The 15,798-nt window shown below is 45.8% G+C and overlaps 1 protein-coding gene across 1 annotated transcript in view; it reads left to right on the top strand.

Annotated features, from left to right (window-relative positions):
* Positions 1-15,798, top strand: part of KCNIP3 (potassium voltage-gated channel interacting protein 3) — a gene marked incomplete at both ends in the record, with an annotated part of 72,491 nt that overhangs the window by 55,489 nt on the left and 1,204 nt on the right. The window contains 5 exon segments of the mRNA XM_084235197.1: positions 8,959-9,083; positions 9,526-9,595; positions 9,862-9,932; positions 14,568-14,675; positions 15,604-15,708. Of these exon segments, the coding sequence (XP_084091323.1) occupies positions 8,959-9,083; positions 9,526-9,595; positions 9,862-9,932; positions 14,568-14,675; positions 15,604-15,708 (479 nt within the window).

Genomic DNA, 15,798 nt, shown 5'->3' with positions numbered 1-15,798 from the left:
GGGGCATTTTTTAGATTCCATAAGTGAAATCATACAGCATTTGTCTTTCTGTCTAGCTTGTTTCACTTAGCATCATGTCCTTAATGTTTACCCATGTTAACACTGTAATTTTCATTCCCATATTACACCTATATGATTTAATCATCAAGATTACTGAGTGAATCACTATATTAGCAATATGGAGCTTAACCATTGATTCTTTAGTTCTGTATTTGTTGTTGTTGTTGTTTCCAGTAAAAATGAAAGGATTTTTTTTAAAGATTTAATTATTCACACAAGAGCTGGGGAACAGGCCAGAGATGCAGGGGGTGAGAGGATTCACCAGAGCCAGAGCGGAGAACAGAACAGGCAGACTGACTGAAATACACTGCTGAGGGGAGCAGTGGGTGAGGCAGGAGAGGTCTGCCGTGCCATGTGGGTTGCTCCCTGGCCGGCCAGGAATCGAACTTGTTTCTGCAGAGGCTCTGGATTGCTTCATAGCACGGTGCTTAACACCAGGGAGGCCCAATGAAAGGATTTTAATTCCCAAGTCTTTGAGAAGCAAAATTAATGCTATGCATGTCAGGACATTAACAAAATTAACAAATCAAAGTAATTCTGTTACATAACCCACTTATTATTGGCTGGCAGTGTTTCAAATGGAGGCGCTTCCACTGGCCTTCAGGCCTCTAGCCTTTGAGGGCAGATGTTGTGGGCAGAAGTGGTGATGTGGGTCCAGGCACCGCCAGCTACCGTTTTCATGCAAGAACCACGGTGTCAGGTCCCCACAGCTCGCTCCTCATCTTGGTTTTGCCACAGCAGGAGCAAATGTACTTGGCGGGTTGGCTCATTTCAATTTTCTTCATTTTCCTGAGGGGGGCACCATAACGTTCCCCTATTTGCTGATGGTCCCCACCTTCTTTGGTGCGTTTGGCCACGTCCAGCAAACTAGGTCAGCGTCCAGAGAGCCGTGAGTGTTTTGAAAGCAGTTGGTAGGGAGCGCTGGGGCATTGCTTCACTGGAGTCATTTCAACGCAGAGTGGGATAGGAGGGGAGGAAAGTGGGTTAAAAGAGAGAAAAAGGCTATAGCTTGATGTGGGGAATGTAGTTCCACTGTGCGGATGGACCACAGTCTGTTTATCCATTTACTGGCTGAAGGACATTTGCGTTATTTCTGGGTTTGGTGATTGTAAATAAAATTGCTCCAAGCATTAAAGTTATTGTGTGGATATAATATCATTTGGATAAATAACTAGGAGTGAGATTTCTGGGTCACATGACAAGTGCATGTTTATAAGAAACTGCCAAGCTGATTTCCAGAGCTGCAGTACTATTTTGACTCTCACCAGTAACATCTGATGGTTCCAGTTACTCTGGGTCCTCCCCAGCCCCTCATTCTTGTTATTTAAGTTACTCTAATAGTTGTGTAATAGTATTTGTTGTGGCTTCAATTTGTATTTCGCCATTTAAATATTGTTAAACATCTTTTTGTGTATTCATCTGTATATCTTCTGTGGTAAAGTATTGGATCATGTTTTGTCCATTTATAAATCTGGGTTGTTTTCTTACCACTGAGTTTTGAGAATTCTTTCAATATTGTGGATATCCTTTGTTGGATATGTAATTTGCAAATATTTTCTCCCAATCTGTAGTTTGCCTTTTTATTTAACAGTATTCTTATAGAGCAAAAATTTTAATTTTCAATTAAATGTATAATATATCAATTTTTTTCTTTGATGGATTAGGCTATTGATGTCATCTCTAAGAACTCTGCCTCAACTCAGGTCACTAAGATTTTCTCCTGAGTTTTTTTCCAACAAGTTTTATGTCTTAAATGTAATCCTGTGCTCCATTTTGAGTTAATATTTGTACAAGATGTGAGCTTTAAGACAAAGTTAATTTTTAGATCCAATTATCCAGCGCCATTTGTTGAAAAAAAATATTATTCTTTTTCCCATTGATTTGCTCTTGCACATTTGTCAAAAATCAGGCAATCATATTTGTGTGGCTGTACTTCTGTGTTCTCTGTTTTATTCCCATTGATCTATGTGTCTGTCTCTCCTCCAACATCACACAATCTTGATTAGAGTAGTTATAGAATGTTTTGAAAATCAAAGAAACTGATTTCTCCCACTTTGATTTTTTTCAAAATTGTTTCAGCTATTCTATTTCCTTTTCAATATTCTTAGAATCAGTGTGTCTGTGTCTACTAAAAATCCTTCTGGGATTTTTATTGGAAATAGTTAAATCTGTAGTTCATTTTGGAGATAATTGACATTTTTGTGGTGAATCTTACAACCCATGAACATGGTATGTCTTCTTCACTTACTTAATCTGTGATCTCTTTTTGTCAAGATTTTGTCATTTTTAGCATATAGATTACTAGATTTAATTATTTTATTCAATTAATACCTACTTATACTTTGATTAGATTTATACCCAAGTACTTCATCTGTGGGACACATGAGCCTAAATAGTATTGTTCCTTAAATTTTGGTTTCCAATTGCTGATCTATAGATTTTGATTTTTGTGTGTTGACCTTGTATCCTGTGAAGAGGGCTTTTGTATATCCCTTAAGATTATCTGCATAGGTAATCATGTCATCTGAGACTATGGATAGTTGGTTTTTTTTCTTTCTAATCTAATCTATATGCTTTTCTTGCCTTATTCCTGTATTTTTACTTTTCTCCCTCTTATTACACTCACTAGGGCTTTTACTATGATGTTGAATAGAAGAGGAAAGAGCAGGTAGTTGTTTTCAGTCTCAGAGGAGGACATTCCATCTCTCACCATTAAGTGTGCTGTTAACTAATTAACTATATGGTTTTGTTTTTTGTGTTTTTTTTCTTTTGGTAAATGTTTTTACCAAGTTGAGGAATTCCCTTGAATTCCTAATTTACTGAGTTTTTTATTATAATGGATGTTGAACTTTGTCAATCACTTTTTCTACATAAGTTGATATGATCATGTATTTTTGTCTTCATTAGGCTATTAATATGGCAGATTATGTTGATTTGTTTTTAAATAGTGAATCACCTAGCATTCTTAAAAAAGCCCACCTGGCATGGTATGTTATTCTTTTTAAGCATTAATACATTGTATTTACCAATGTTTTGTTGAGAATTTCTTTGTATCTGTGTTCATGAGAAATAAGGTTAGGCCTGTTCAGATTATACTTTTCATCAGTGAACTTGGTTAGTTTGTGATTTTTGAGTAATTGGTCCCCTTTAACAAAGTTATTGAATTTGTGTGCAACTTCATGATACTTCCTTCCTATCCATTTAAGGTCTGCAGAGTTTACCGTTTCATTCTTGATATAGATAATTTGTCTTCACTTTCACTTTTTTTTACATATCTACTGGAGTTTTATCAATTTTATTGATGTTTCCAAGGAACTATCTCTCCACTTCATTAATGTTCTCTATTGTTTTTTTTTTTGTTTCATTGATTTCTGCTTTTATCTTTTTCTTTTTCCTTTCTTCAGCTAGCCATAGCCTTACTTTATGATTTCTAGTTCCTTGAGGTAGAATCTTATATTTATTTTAAAAATTTTGTCACTTCTAAAATAGGCACTTAGTACTTTAAATATCCCTCTAAGAACTAGCTGCATTCATTACTTTTGATGTTACATTTTCATATGCATTTAGTTCAGATTACTTCTTCTGCTAGCATCTTGTTATTTTCTCGCAGATCCTGGTTTCTATTTGATATCATTTCCTTCATCCTGAAGTATTTCCCACAACATTTCTTCTAGTGGGGCTTTCCTGGTACAAGTTCTCTAGCATCCATTTATTTGAAAATGACTTTATTTGATCCTTCTTTTTGAAAGATATTAGCACTGGATTCTAGAATTCTAGGTTAACAGATATTTTCCTTCAACAATTTAAAGTAGTGTTCTACTCATTATCTTTTGGTCTCCTTCTCTTCTCATGAGAAGCCAACTGTCCTATTGCTCTTCTTCTGTCTGTATGTTTTGTTTTGTTTTGTTATTTTAATTTATCCTTCCTGAGGTTTGCTGAGTTTATTGGTTTGTGTACTGATATTTCTCAACAAATTTGGGAAATCTTGGGCATTAGTTCTTCAGATATATTTTGTGTCCCAGTTTCTTTTTCTTCTACTTCTGGTATTTTAATTAAATATAATTAGTTTGCTTAATATTGTCAGTAAGACTCTACACATGGCTTTATTAATGTTTTCCTCTTTGTTTTCAGTTTGAATAGTTCCTATTGACATGTCCTTGAGTTTACTGATCTATTCTTTTGTATTGTCCAAACTTCTTGTAAGTTCATCAGGTGAAATTTAAATTTTAGATATTGTGTGTTTTTTTCAGGCTTAGAAGTTCCATCTGGTTCTCTTTTATAGTTTTTATTTCTCTGCTAAGATGTCCATCCGTTTACTCTTTTCTTCCCTTTGATGTTTTCAACATGTTGATAACAGTAGTTTTAAAATTCTTTTATAATAATTCTAGTAATAAAAACATCATAATTTGTCAACTCCTTTATCTCTTGTTTATGGGTCACATTTTCCTGCTTCTCGTGTCTTCTAACTTTTTATTTTATGTTGGATGTGGTGGATGGCATATTGTAGGGAATCTGCATACTATTCTTATAATTCCTGTTGAATTTTAGTTTGGAATACAGTTAATTTATTGGCATTTACAGGTCCCCTTGATCTTGAAATTTCATTTTAAACTTTCTTAGAACAGGGCCTCCCCGATGGCGCAGCGGTTGAGCGCTGGGTTGAGAAGCTGCCCCCAGCCTCTGCAGTGCCAGTTCAATCCCCGGCTACCTGCTAGGGTCCCACATGGTGCGCAGACCTCTCCTGCCATCTGCTGCTCCCCTCAGCAGTGTACTTCATCAGTGTGCCTCTTCTGCTGCCTGCTCTGGCTCTGGTGAATTCTCTCACCCTCCTGCACTCCTGACTATACCCAGTGCTTGTATAAATAAATAAATAAATCTTAAAAAAAAAAAAAAAAACCACAACTTTGCTAGAATAGTTTTGCTTTGACTTTGTCCTTTGTTCTAGAGGATGGTCCTCGCCCTAGGGCCTGGCCCCTATTCCCATGACCTTGCTGGGGTTTCAGCTGAATGTCTGAGGTGCTTCGGGAAATATTTCCATTCTGCGGGGCCAGAACTCCCATTTTTTCCTGTCACTTCATGAAGTTGAGTATGTCCTTCTCGGTCTCTGTCTCTGTCTTTTACTCCATGACAGCTGCTCTTGGCTGAGCCTCACAGTCTCATTTTGAGTGTAACCCAGTCCCTGGTCAAGGCTGCAAGGGGAAACCACACACAGATTTCTGGGGCTTCTCTCTGTGCAACTCCCTTCTCCCGGGGCTGTATTATGAAAACCCACCTGGCCCAGCAGCCCAGGCCCTGACGTCTACCTCAGCGATCCAGCCAGACTGCCGCTCCCTGGCTCCTGCTCCGCTTCTATGTGCCACTGTCCAGAAAATGTTTGCAGGCAGCAACCAGGGTGAATGTATACGTCCCTTCAAGTGTTTTTCTTCTCTCAAATGTCGTGGCACTGTGCTGTAGTCCAGAACATTTGCCTCATGTATTTCTTTCAGTTTTCAGGTCACTTGAAGTTATGTCACATCAAGTCCCAGGGGTGTCACAACTTCACCAACATTTGGTGTTATCAGTATTTTTGAAATGATAGATCACTGGGTATTTCGCATCAGAATACTTGCATTTCTTTGATGATTAATGCCTCCAAGCATCTTCTCCTGTGTGTATGGACCTTGTTTTAGTTTTTTCCTCTTTAAAAAACTGAGTTTTTATTCTGGTTGATTTGTAGGAGTTCTTTTTATATCTAAAAAGGAATCTTTTTTTAGATACACATACTCCAGAAAGATTTTTCTGGCCTATGACTTGTCTATTGAGTTTTTTAATGACTTTGTTGGTTTTTCTCTGTTAGCTTTAACTTTTTCATTGATTTCTACTCTTTTTTTTAAGATTTATTTACTTATTTATACATACAAGCACTGGGTACAGTCAGAAGCGCGGGAGGGTGAGAGAATTCACCAGAGCCAGAGCAGGGAGCAGAGCAGGCAGAAAGACCGAAGTACACTGCTGAGGGGAGCAGCAGGCGGCAGGAGAGGTCTGCGCGCCATGTGGGACCCTCCTCCAGTGGCCGGGGAACAGCCGGGGATCGAACAGCCGGGGATCGAACCGGCGCCGCAGAGGCTGCGGGCAGCTTTGCTACCCAGCGCTCAACCGCTGTGCCACCGGGGAGGCCCTCATTGATTTCTACTCTTATTTTTATTATTTTTCTTCTAATAACTTTGAGTTTAATTTCCCCTTTTACTAGATTGTGAAAAGCTTAGATCTAGAAATTCATACTATTGCCTGTCTACCTCTTTTTTAACAAAAGAATTTAAAACTGTAAATTTCCCTCTAAACAGAGCTTAACCTGCACTCAGAAAATTTTGATATGCTGTGTTTTCATTTTCATTTCATACAAAACATTTCAAAACTCTCCAGTAGTTTTTCTTCTGAGTTATAGCTTAAGTAGAAGTGTGTTGCTTTATTTCCACACATTTGGTATTTTCTTGAATTTCATATTGCTTTGGATTTTAATTTAATTCCATTAGGGTCAGAGTCATGTTCCAGTCAGTTTTATGTTCCAGTATCTGGTATATCTTGGTAACCACAGGCTTTACTCTTGAAAGGAATATATATTATATAGTTGTTGGGTATAATGTTCTACAACTATTAATTAGGTCAAATAAATTGATGGTGTTTTTCAATCTTTTTCATATCTTTATTTCTATCATTTATTGGAAGATGATGTTTAAATCTTCAACTGTTACTTTGATTTCTCTCCTTTTCCCTTAGTTTTGAGTTTTTTCTGCTTCAATTATTTTAAAGCTGTTACCATGTTGTTTAACAGATTATTCTGTTTGCTTGATGAATTAATCCTAACATCACTAAATCACTAATCCTTTATATCACTAAAATGATCCTTATCCCTAATAGTTTTCTTTGTCTTGAAGTCTATATTTTTTATTATTAATATCGCCACACTAGGTCTCTTTACCCTTTGTCCAAATCTGTCTGTGTCTTTATATTAAAGGTATCCTTTCTATAAGTAACATTTATTTGAGTCTTGCTTTTTTGTTTAGTCTAAAATGTGTGCCTCTTAATCGAGCATCTTATTTTTAACATCGATCCATGCTGCTGTGGGTGCCTGTAATCCACTGCACAATTCTCTTTGATGTGCATCCCACATATTGTGCCCACCCATCCTGCTTGTGATGGGTCCCTAGGATGCCTCCAATTCCCCCCTTAACTCCATTTGCCACATCTGTGTACAGTTCCCCTTAGCTGGGTGAGATTCTATTTGTAATGTTTACCTAGAGCGGAATTGTTGGCATGCAAGGTTTGCATATACTTAACCTGACTAAGGATTGCCAGTATTGTCCATATGGGACTCGTCCAGGAAGGAGGGAAGAAAGTTGAGGAAAGAGGAGAATTGCCGCAGCCACACGCATGAGTAGGGGAGAGGGGCCCTGCCTAAATGGATGGATCTGCCTCACCAGGGACCAGATGGCTCATTCCCAGAAGAGGAGAGGAGGCGATGCAGGTAGATGGCAGGTGTGGTGATCGGAACTTGGGGAAATTCTTCTGTGGGTTGTTTTTTCTCAGTGAAGTGGGAAGCAACCTGATGGTAAGGATGAGGGAGGAGGGGCTGGAAGTTTAAAGAAAAGGAAGGTGTGAAATAGCTGCTGGAGACTGGGCATGTGTGTGGACCAGGTAACAGAGCCTGACTGATGGCTGGTTCTCAGGGCACTCGAGGTCAGTGAGTGGGCAGTGCCTACGGGAGAGATCCAGGCACGAAGCAGCCCTAGCCCTGGGTTCAGCAGACTCGGGTTAGCAGTACTCTGACAGAGCCCAACACCATGCTAGGCTCTGAGGGCACAGGATGGGCAGGGCAGAGGGGTGCCTCACAGCTCACCCTGCAGTGGGTGCCAGCAAACGGCTGTGCAGATCACCATGGACTCACCTTTCACAGGTGCACGGGGAGTTTAGGGAGGCAACAGTGCAACAGGCATTGTGCTTCCCATTTCAGTGGGAAATTCTATAATTATGTGAGCATGCTGTTCAGCAAGGAGGAGGTATTCAGTGATGGTTCATCCATGGCTTTATTTTATATAGCAAGTCCTTTGAATAACATTGTTTGATTATAACATTGATGAGAAAAAAAAATCCCATGACAATGAATGAACCTGTATTATTCATGGACCAGGTTTCTCTATATTCCTAAAGTCTCAACTTCCAAGAACATATCCACGACATTAAACGGGACTTACCATATTATAAAAGTGATGCTTGCCACCAAAAGAAATTAGGAAGACATAAAAGGAAAAATCATAAAAAAGTCCAGGTCACCTGGAATCCCTCCTCCTCTCTCAGCTCCCAAAGTAGCCATGGTTAGTTAACATTTTGATGTGTTTTTAAAAGGTCCTGCCCTAGGGTCCCTGAGGTCTGACCTCCTATCCAAATGTGAGTAACACCCCCACACCAAATACCACCAAGCAGAAGCACAAGGCAGTACTGGGCCAAAAGAGTGCCCTTCCTGTAAGTCATGAAAGGCTGCATGGAGGAGGTGGCCAGAAATCAGTCTTAAAGGTCCGGGGTCCGTTTAGCCTGCCTTGCTGTCTTTTCCCCTTCTGTCAGCCTTTCCTTGTTCAGTGTTTCTCTAGAACAAGCCCAGCCTCTACCCCTCTCCTACCATGTGGCTGGCTGGGCACCCTCAACCCGCTCAAGGTGAGGTGCATGGGGAGGGTCTGCTCTGTTTGAGGAGCAGGGAGGCCATGAGGCATGGCTCAGGAGTGTGCTGTCTCCACCGCTGTGTGGTATACAGCCTGAGTGGCCACACATGGTCCCTCCAACCCCTCATGCCCTGGTGTCCACACTGGAGCTAGATGGAGGGGCAGGGCACGTGTCCCACCCTCTCGGGTCTGTGTCCCCCTCCAGACAGCAGCGACAGTGAGCTGGAGCTGTCCACAGTACGTCACCAACCGGAGGGGCTGGACCAACTGCAGGCACAGACCAAATTCACCAAAAAGGAGCTGCAGTCCCTCTACAGGGGCTTCAAGAACGTGAGTGCTCCCTGTTCTCTTGGGAGGGACCCTGACTGCCCCTCCCATCCAGGGCTCCAGGGAAGAGGGAGACCTGGAAACTTCTCCATGGCATCAGGGGGCCTTGATGGGGCTCATATTTTGTGGGACAGCTGGGGTGGGGGGTGCTGGGGGCCACATCCCAGAATCAGTATTCTGAAGTCCCCATGTACCTGTCTGTGTCTTGATGCTGGTACAGGGAAGTGTGTGCGAAGGCTCCAACTTGCCATAAAGGGACTGGCCTCTTTTCTCCCACCTACCCGATCCCCGCTTCCCTGCCCACCTCCAGGCCTTGCCCAGCAGAGGAGTGAGAGAGATGGGGTGGGCCTAGAGGGAGGGAAGAGACCAAGCCCTACAGAGTCGGGGTGTGGGCCAGGTGGCAGAACACACCAGTGTGTGCTGAGAGGGGTGACTTCTGCTTCAGGAGTGTCCCACAGGCCTGGTGGATGAAGACACCTTCAAACTCATTTACTCACAGTTCTTCCCTCAGGGAGGTGAGTCCACGGCCCCCTGACTCCTTCTAAAGCCCCCATTCATCCCTGTGGCAGCTCTGCAGAGGGTGGGTGTCCCTTTAACTGGGAGGGTCCCCTCACCTGCACCCCTACCCTCCCAACCACTCCTTGCCTTCTGGAGACCTGTTACTGCCTCTGTCCTGTTGGAAAGAGAAAGTCCAGCCCAGAATGCAGCTGATACCTGGGTGGGGCTGCTTGGGGATTCCAGGAACCCCAAAAACCACCACCCTCACCCTTGCTATCCCCAGATGCCACCACCTACGCCCACTTCCTCTTCAATGCCTTCGACGCTGATGGGAATGGGGCCATCCACTTTGAGGTAGGTCCCTGGTGACCTGTTCTGTCCTCTGCCCTGCAGCTTGCATGGTAGGGTGGGGGGATTTGGGGGTTTTCCTGCCCTGGTGCACCTTCGTCGTCATCGTGGTGCTATCCAGAGACTCAGACATGATCCTGATTGTAAACGGCCCAGCATGTCCCTGGGGGAGTGAATGGACTGTGCTTGGCTGGCCCTGGGCCTGACTGTGAAGTCAGGGAAATTTAATTTCGCTGTCTGGCTGCCCTATTCTCAGCCTTTTCTTCTGTTCCAACCCCACCAAGTCAGGGGAGCTACTCAAGCCCACCGAGGTGGTAGGGACCCAGTGTGAATTTATCTTTGAGAAGGAGGCAAGGTCTAGCACAGAGGTCTGTATTGCTGGCGGGGTCCAGGCACCCAGGCCCAGAATGTCCTCCCCTGCCAGAACATAGGGGCAGTGCCCCAGCCTGAGTGGGTTCCAGGGGTGCCCTAGCTGGACGTTGTCAGTGCAGCCTGGTTGTTGGCCCCTGTCAGGAAAGAGAAGCTGCTCCCCTCCCCAGATGCCTGCCCGCCTCTTCCTTGCCTGGCCTCTGTGCAGGCTGTGCTGTGGGCTCCACCCCGGCCTGGCCACAGGGGATCATTTGATAGAGGCCCCATCTGTGGAGCCCAGGCCCCTAAAAATAGCTGCAGGCGAAAAGCTGAAACCTCTTCGTAGAGGAAAACCTTGCTGAGAGCCGGGCTTGATCGATAACCACCCCCGTGCGGCTTCCAGGGCCAAGGGCACTGACAGGAAAGCGGCAGCACTAGCCAGCCCCTCAGAGAGCCCCCAGACCGGCCGGGTGTAATAATAACTCATCGTAATGTTGCTCCATTTATTTTTATGCTGCCGCCCTGCCTGGCCCACTGACACACAGACCAGGGGGGGCGGGGGGCCCCCGCTCTGCTGGCGACCACCAGGCCCCACCTCTCCAGCCCACATCCGAGAGCCAGCGCGCGTGTGAACTGCGGTGTTTTCACCTTTATTGTCAGTGATCCCTGCAGACATCAAAAGTTCAGTCAGTACAGGGAGTGACCACGGAAAATTCCTTGTCCCTGGCCTCCCCCTTGTGACCATTTTCTTGTGTGTCCTTTAAGCGGCACCTGAGGCTTCTGGGAATCAGGTGTGAGGAGGAACTAGTGTGATGGAGCCAGCCAGGGCTTTGCCAGCTGGTTTTTCTTGATCAGAAATCAGGTGATTTCTTAGCAGGACCCTTGCTTGTGGCAGGTGTCCAGAAGGTCACTGCCTGTGGTCATCTCTCTCCTATAAGGGAGGGCTCTTGTGGTCCCCGTAAGATGGCAGTCCTTGTGGAGGTGCATCAGGGCTGAGTTGGGGTGCTGGTACTGAGCCCCTCTGCTAGGCACCTTCTTAGGACCTGTGTTCTTCTGGGGTTATGTGGGTGCTCTCAGAATGCGGAATTCATTCTTTTGCTTCTATACAGGGTGTTTGTTTACTTTGAGGATCTTCTGGATTCTGTGCTCTCTCTAGGAAGGCTTTATCAGGAAGGGGCAGGTACATCTCTCCCCAGGGCCTTCCATCCAGCAGGGCCTGATCCTGGGTTGGGATACCCGCAGTCAGGAAGGGACACTCGGCCCTGCTCACTTCTTCAGACTGCACCTTTCAATGTACCTTAAAACAAGAGTCAGATTGGTTACAATGATCCCAGTCCTTTTTGTATGTTCTTGAGATACAAGACTCAAGCAACCAGGATGAAGTCAGACGGCCCAGTCGAGTTGCAGGTGGTGTTGGCCCAGCTTGCCAGGGGTTTATCTGGAGGAGGGTGAGGCTGCCTCTCCCATCACACCCTCCACTCTCCCCTGCTGATTCAGCTCAGGCTCTGCTCTACTGGGCTTCCCCATGTGCACTCTGGGATGTCTCAGCCTGGAAACCAAGGCTTCCCTGTGTTGCTGTATCACTGAGGAGCCCCCTCCCTCCCTGGGCCCCGCCTCAGGGGTAGCCAAAGAGCAGGGGCTGTGAATGTGATGGGCTTTGTCCATGCAGGAGGAGTTAAGAGCAAGCAGTTACAACAACTACCCATGCTCTCCTGGAACTCTGCTCTCTGGGGTCACACCCGGGCTGGCTGGACATCTGTGTGCTCTTGAGAACACAGTGGCCTTGAAGTGGACATTCCCACCCACCTTTCACCTAGTAACACCAGAACTACAGTGCATGCCCCTGGGGGACACGGGAAGGGGACATCCCTCAGCTGTGGCTGAGCATGACAGCTTCTATACTAGATGGGGGGACATTGGTGCTGTGCCCTCCCCTGGCGCACGCCAGAAAAGGCGGCATGTGCAGGACTTCCAGTTCCTGTTGCCCAGAGAAGAACTGTTTCCCTCTGCCCCCCACTGTGCAAGCCAGTCAACCCCCAGGGGAGAGGGAGTGACATGAATCAGGGATGCTTTGACACTTCACCGCTTTCATGACTCAGGCACACACTTCAGTGATTATCAGTTCACAAGCTCAGGCATTTCTCCTTTCGTGTATTTTCATTTTCTTCACTATGCACACATGGAATTGAAGGAGTGCAGTAGATTTACAGGGTGTGCTTTGGAAAAACAGCAGTTAGCCACCCCACACTTGTGGAGGCCACCACCTTCTTTTCGTTCAGCCGGTTGGCATGATTTGTTCCTGTGTCTCCCAATGCCAAGCTTCTTTCGCCCCTTTCTGAATGTCCAGTTTTAGAGACTCCCTGCTGGGGGATGCTGGGTCTCCTACGCATACACACCTTGCCCATGTCTCTGCTTCTGACAGACCTATAGGATTCGGATGGGCAGGGACTCTCAGTTTACCCATCATGCAAATTTGATTCTCTGCCGAGCCTTGCAGTAAACTCTGACTGTGCTTTCCATTCCTGCATTCGTTTGTATTTTGCCTACAGCTAACAGTTGTTTGAGTTTTTCATTTGCCAGATATCTGTGATTTCATCATCAGTTCAACCACAGACCTTCATCCCAGTCATTGAATGGACGTTTCCCTTCCACTGACTCCATCGCCCATCAGGACGGACTGTCCACTGGGGACCTCATCCACTCCCTCCTGGGTTGGCTCTCCTGGCTCTAGGATTCCTCCTCTTCCTCTCTCTTGCTTTACTCTCTCTTTTCAGACACACATCTTCTAGTAGCTTCCTACCAAAGAGTACATGGGAGGTAACATTCGAGCCTGCCGGTGTCTTTATTCTGCCCTCACTCTTGCTGGACATACTGCAAATGAACAGAGCTATGCTAGGAAGTTGTTCTCCTTCCAAATGGTGGCAATTGCCCCACTGACCTCTTGTCTTCAGTGTTGCTGGCAAAAGGGAAAGTCTGATGATTCCTGACCCTGTGTGGCACCCAATTTGGTTTGTTCTGTTTGGTTTTGTTCTTCTGTCAGGAAGCTTGTAGATTCCTCTCTTTGCATCCCATTTTTGGAAATGTCATCATAATATCTACCTGCTGGCTACAAACACTTGAGGCTGCGCCCTCATATTGTGCTAGGCTCAGCAGACCTGAACGCCAGCCTTCCATTCTGGAAATTCTTTCATTGCTTCTTTGACATGCTTTTCTCCATCTCCTTTGATTCTTCCTGAAACATCTGCTGTTCGTGTGTTGGTCCCTCTGGAGTAGGTCTCTCGTTGTCTTCTTGTCTCTATTTTCCGGCTCTTTGCCTTTCTGCTTCTTTCCAGAAGATTCCACTTGCTCTTCCAACCCTAGTTCTGGGTCTGTCATTTTGCTTTCTTATTGTTAATTCCCCACAGTGCTTTCTTGTTCTCAATTGTTCCTTTTTTATACCATCTTATTCTTATTTTAGGAATGCAGGATTTCTAGTCTCTGATCTAACACTTTAAGGGTTGTTTTTTTTTTTTTCCTGGAATGATTTGTGTTTCTTCCAAATTGTTTTTCTCTGTTCCTTTTAGACATCTCTCAGATCCATAAAATCTCAAATTTGAGCGGGGGCTGAGCCCCTTGGTACAGACACTGCAGTCTGCTGCCCTCCACCCCAACTCCTCCAGGGTAGGGGGTGGCGGTGGCCATGAGGCAGGAGGGGCTTGTCCTGCAAACCTTCTGGGAAGTGGGGCAACACCTGCTTGCCACCAGTGGTTATGACAAAACAGGTGAAGTTCCCACACGCAGGCCAGGTGATCATTACTAACTTACCACATTAGTAAGAAGTTACCCATTACACCTCAGCGGTGATTGCAACACATACGAATGTCATGGACCCAGAGCTGAGCATTTGTAGCTTAGCTTTTTAGATAGAAGTTTTCAAACACCTTGACATGCAGCTACCTGGTAACCTGAATGTAGAGCACCACCCCCTTCTTACAGAGCACCCCAGCTCTTCTCTACTAGTTGCAACAGGTCTAAGACACCACAGATTTGAATGTCATTATTTGAGAGGATCACTACCAGTAACCATGCCATCCCCGTCCCCAGCACGAGCACACACACACACATACACACATGCACGCACGCACGCACACATGCACGCACACGCTCACACCAAGTCCACCTAATGGACACTACCTGCCCGCTCTGTAATGGAGGCCCCTCATCAGGAGAGCTGAGTTTCAGTGGAAGCCACACTGCAAACTGGAAATAGAAGCTGGGCATTGAATTGCCACTCCTTATCCTTCTTCCTCATAGGACTTTGTGGTTGGCCTCTCTATCCTCCTGCGGGGAACAGTCCACGAGAAGCTTAAGTGGGCCTTTAACCTCTACGACATTAACAAGGATGGTTACATCACCAAAGAGGTAGGGTTGGCTGGGGGCAAGGTGGGGTGGCCCGTCTGCCCTCATCCTGCTGCTTCACACCCCTAACTTCTCTTCCTCTCCTCCTCTCCTCACATTCAGGGATGTGGCAGTCAGCCTGGCCCTGGGGGAGCAGCCAACCTCCTCTCTGGGACTCGGTCCTAGACATCTGGGTGTGGGAATCATGGGACTTGTGCCCTCACCACACGCCTCCATCTTGTTTAAGTGTCCTGGGGTCATCCTATCTAACAGGAGGGCTTCGGGAGGCACAAGTGGAAAAGCCCAGGACTGGGGCTGGTCTCAGCTCCCACAAGTGGAGGGGGTAGTGAGGTCCTTTAGGACAGGGCACAAGGGGGGGTCCTGACCCACAGTCAGGTGTGTGTGTGTGTGTGTGTGTTTTAAGATTTATTTATTTATTTTTATTTATACTAGAGCTGGGTACAGGCCAGATGCGTGGGAGGGTGAGAGGATTCACCAGAGACAGAGCGGGGAACAGAACAGGCAGACAGACCAAAAGCACTGCTGAGGGGAGCAGCGGGTGAGATAAGAGAGGCCTGCCGCGCCATATGGGAATCTCCCTGGTCAGCTGGGAATCGAACCAGCGCTGCACTCAACCCACTGTGCCACCGGGGAGGCCCTACAATCAGGTTTTGTTTGACCTAAACATTTTTTTTATATATGAAGTAATTGTTATGGTTTCAGCCTTTGGAGATCACACATTAAAATCTATCTCCAACTTCTCTTGGGGTCAAGCTCTTGCAGGGCTTACCTGAGGGGGCAAGTCTACTCTCTAGCTTGCTGGCCCCTCCCACTGACTCACCACGACCCTGGAGGTGGGGCTGCCCTCTTTCCATTGACTCAGCTCCCTCCCCTCAGGCCCTGGCACCCCCACACATCCTTGCAGCTCATGCCAGCCCCTCTGCCCCTCCAGGAGATGCTGGCCATCATGAAGTCTATCTACGACATGATGGGCCGCCACACCTACCCCATCCTGCGGGAGGACGCACCTCTGGAGCATGTGGAGAGGTTCTTCCAGGTGAGCACTCTGGCCAGACAGGGGAGGACGGGCAGCTGGAAGAGGGAGGGGCTTCTGCTCTTAGGGCAACCCAGGGCAAGCCACAGCCCC

Source organism: Talpa europaea, assembly GCF_964194135.1.
Source record: "Talpa europaea genome assembly, chromosome: 6".
In the NCBI taxonomy this organism is placed as follows: Eukaryota; Metazoa; Chordata; class Mammalia; order Eulipotyphla; family Talpidae; genus Talpa; species Talpa europaea.
Note: the sequence above shows the minus strand (reverse complement) of the source record. Positions and strands in the feature narration are given on the sequence as shown.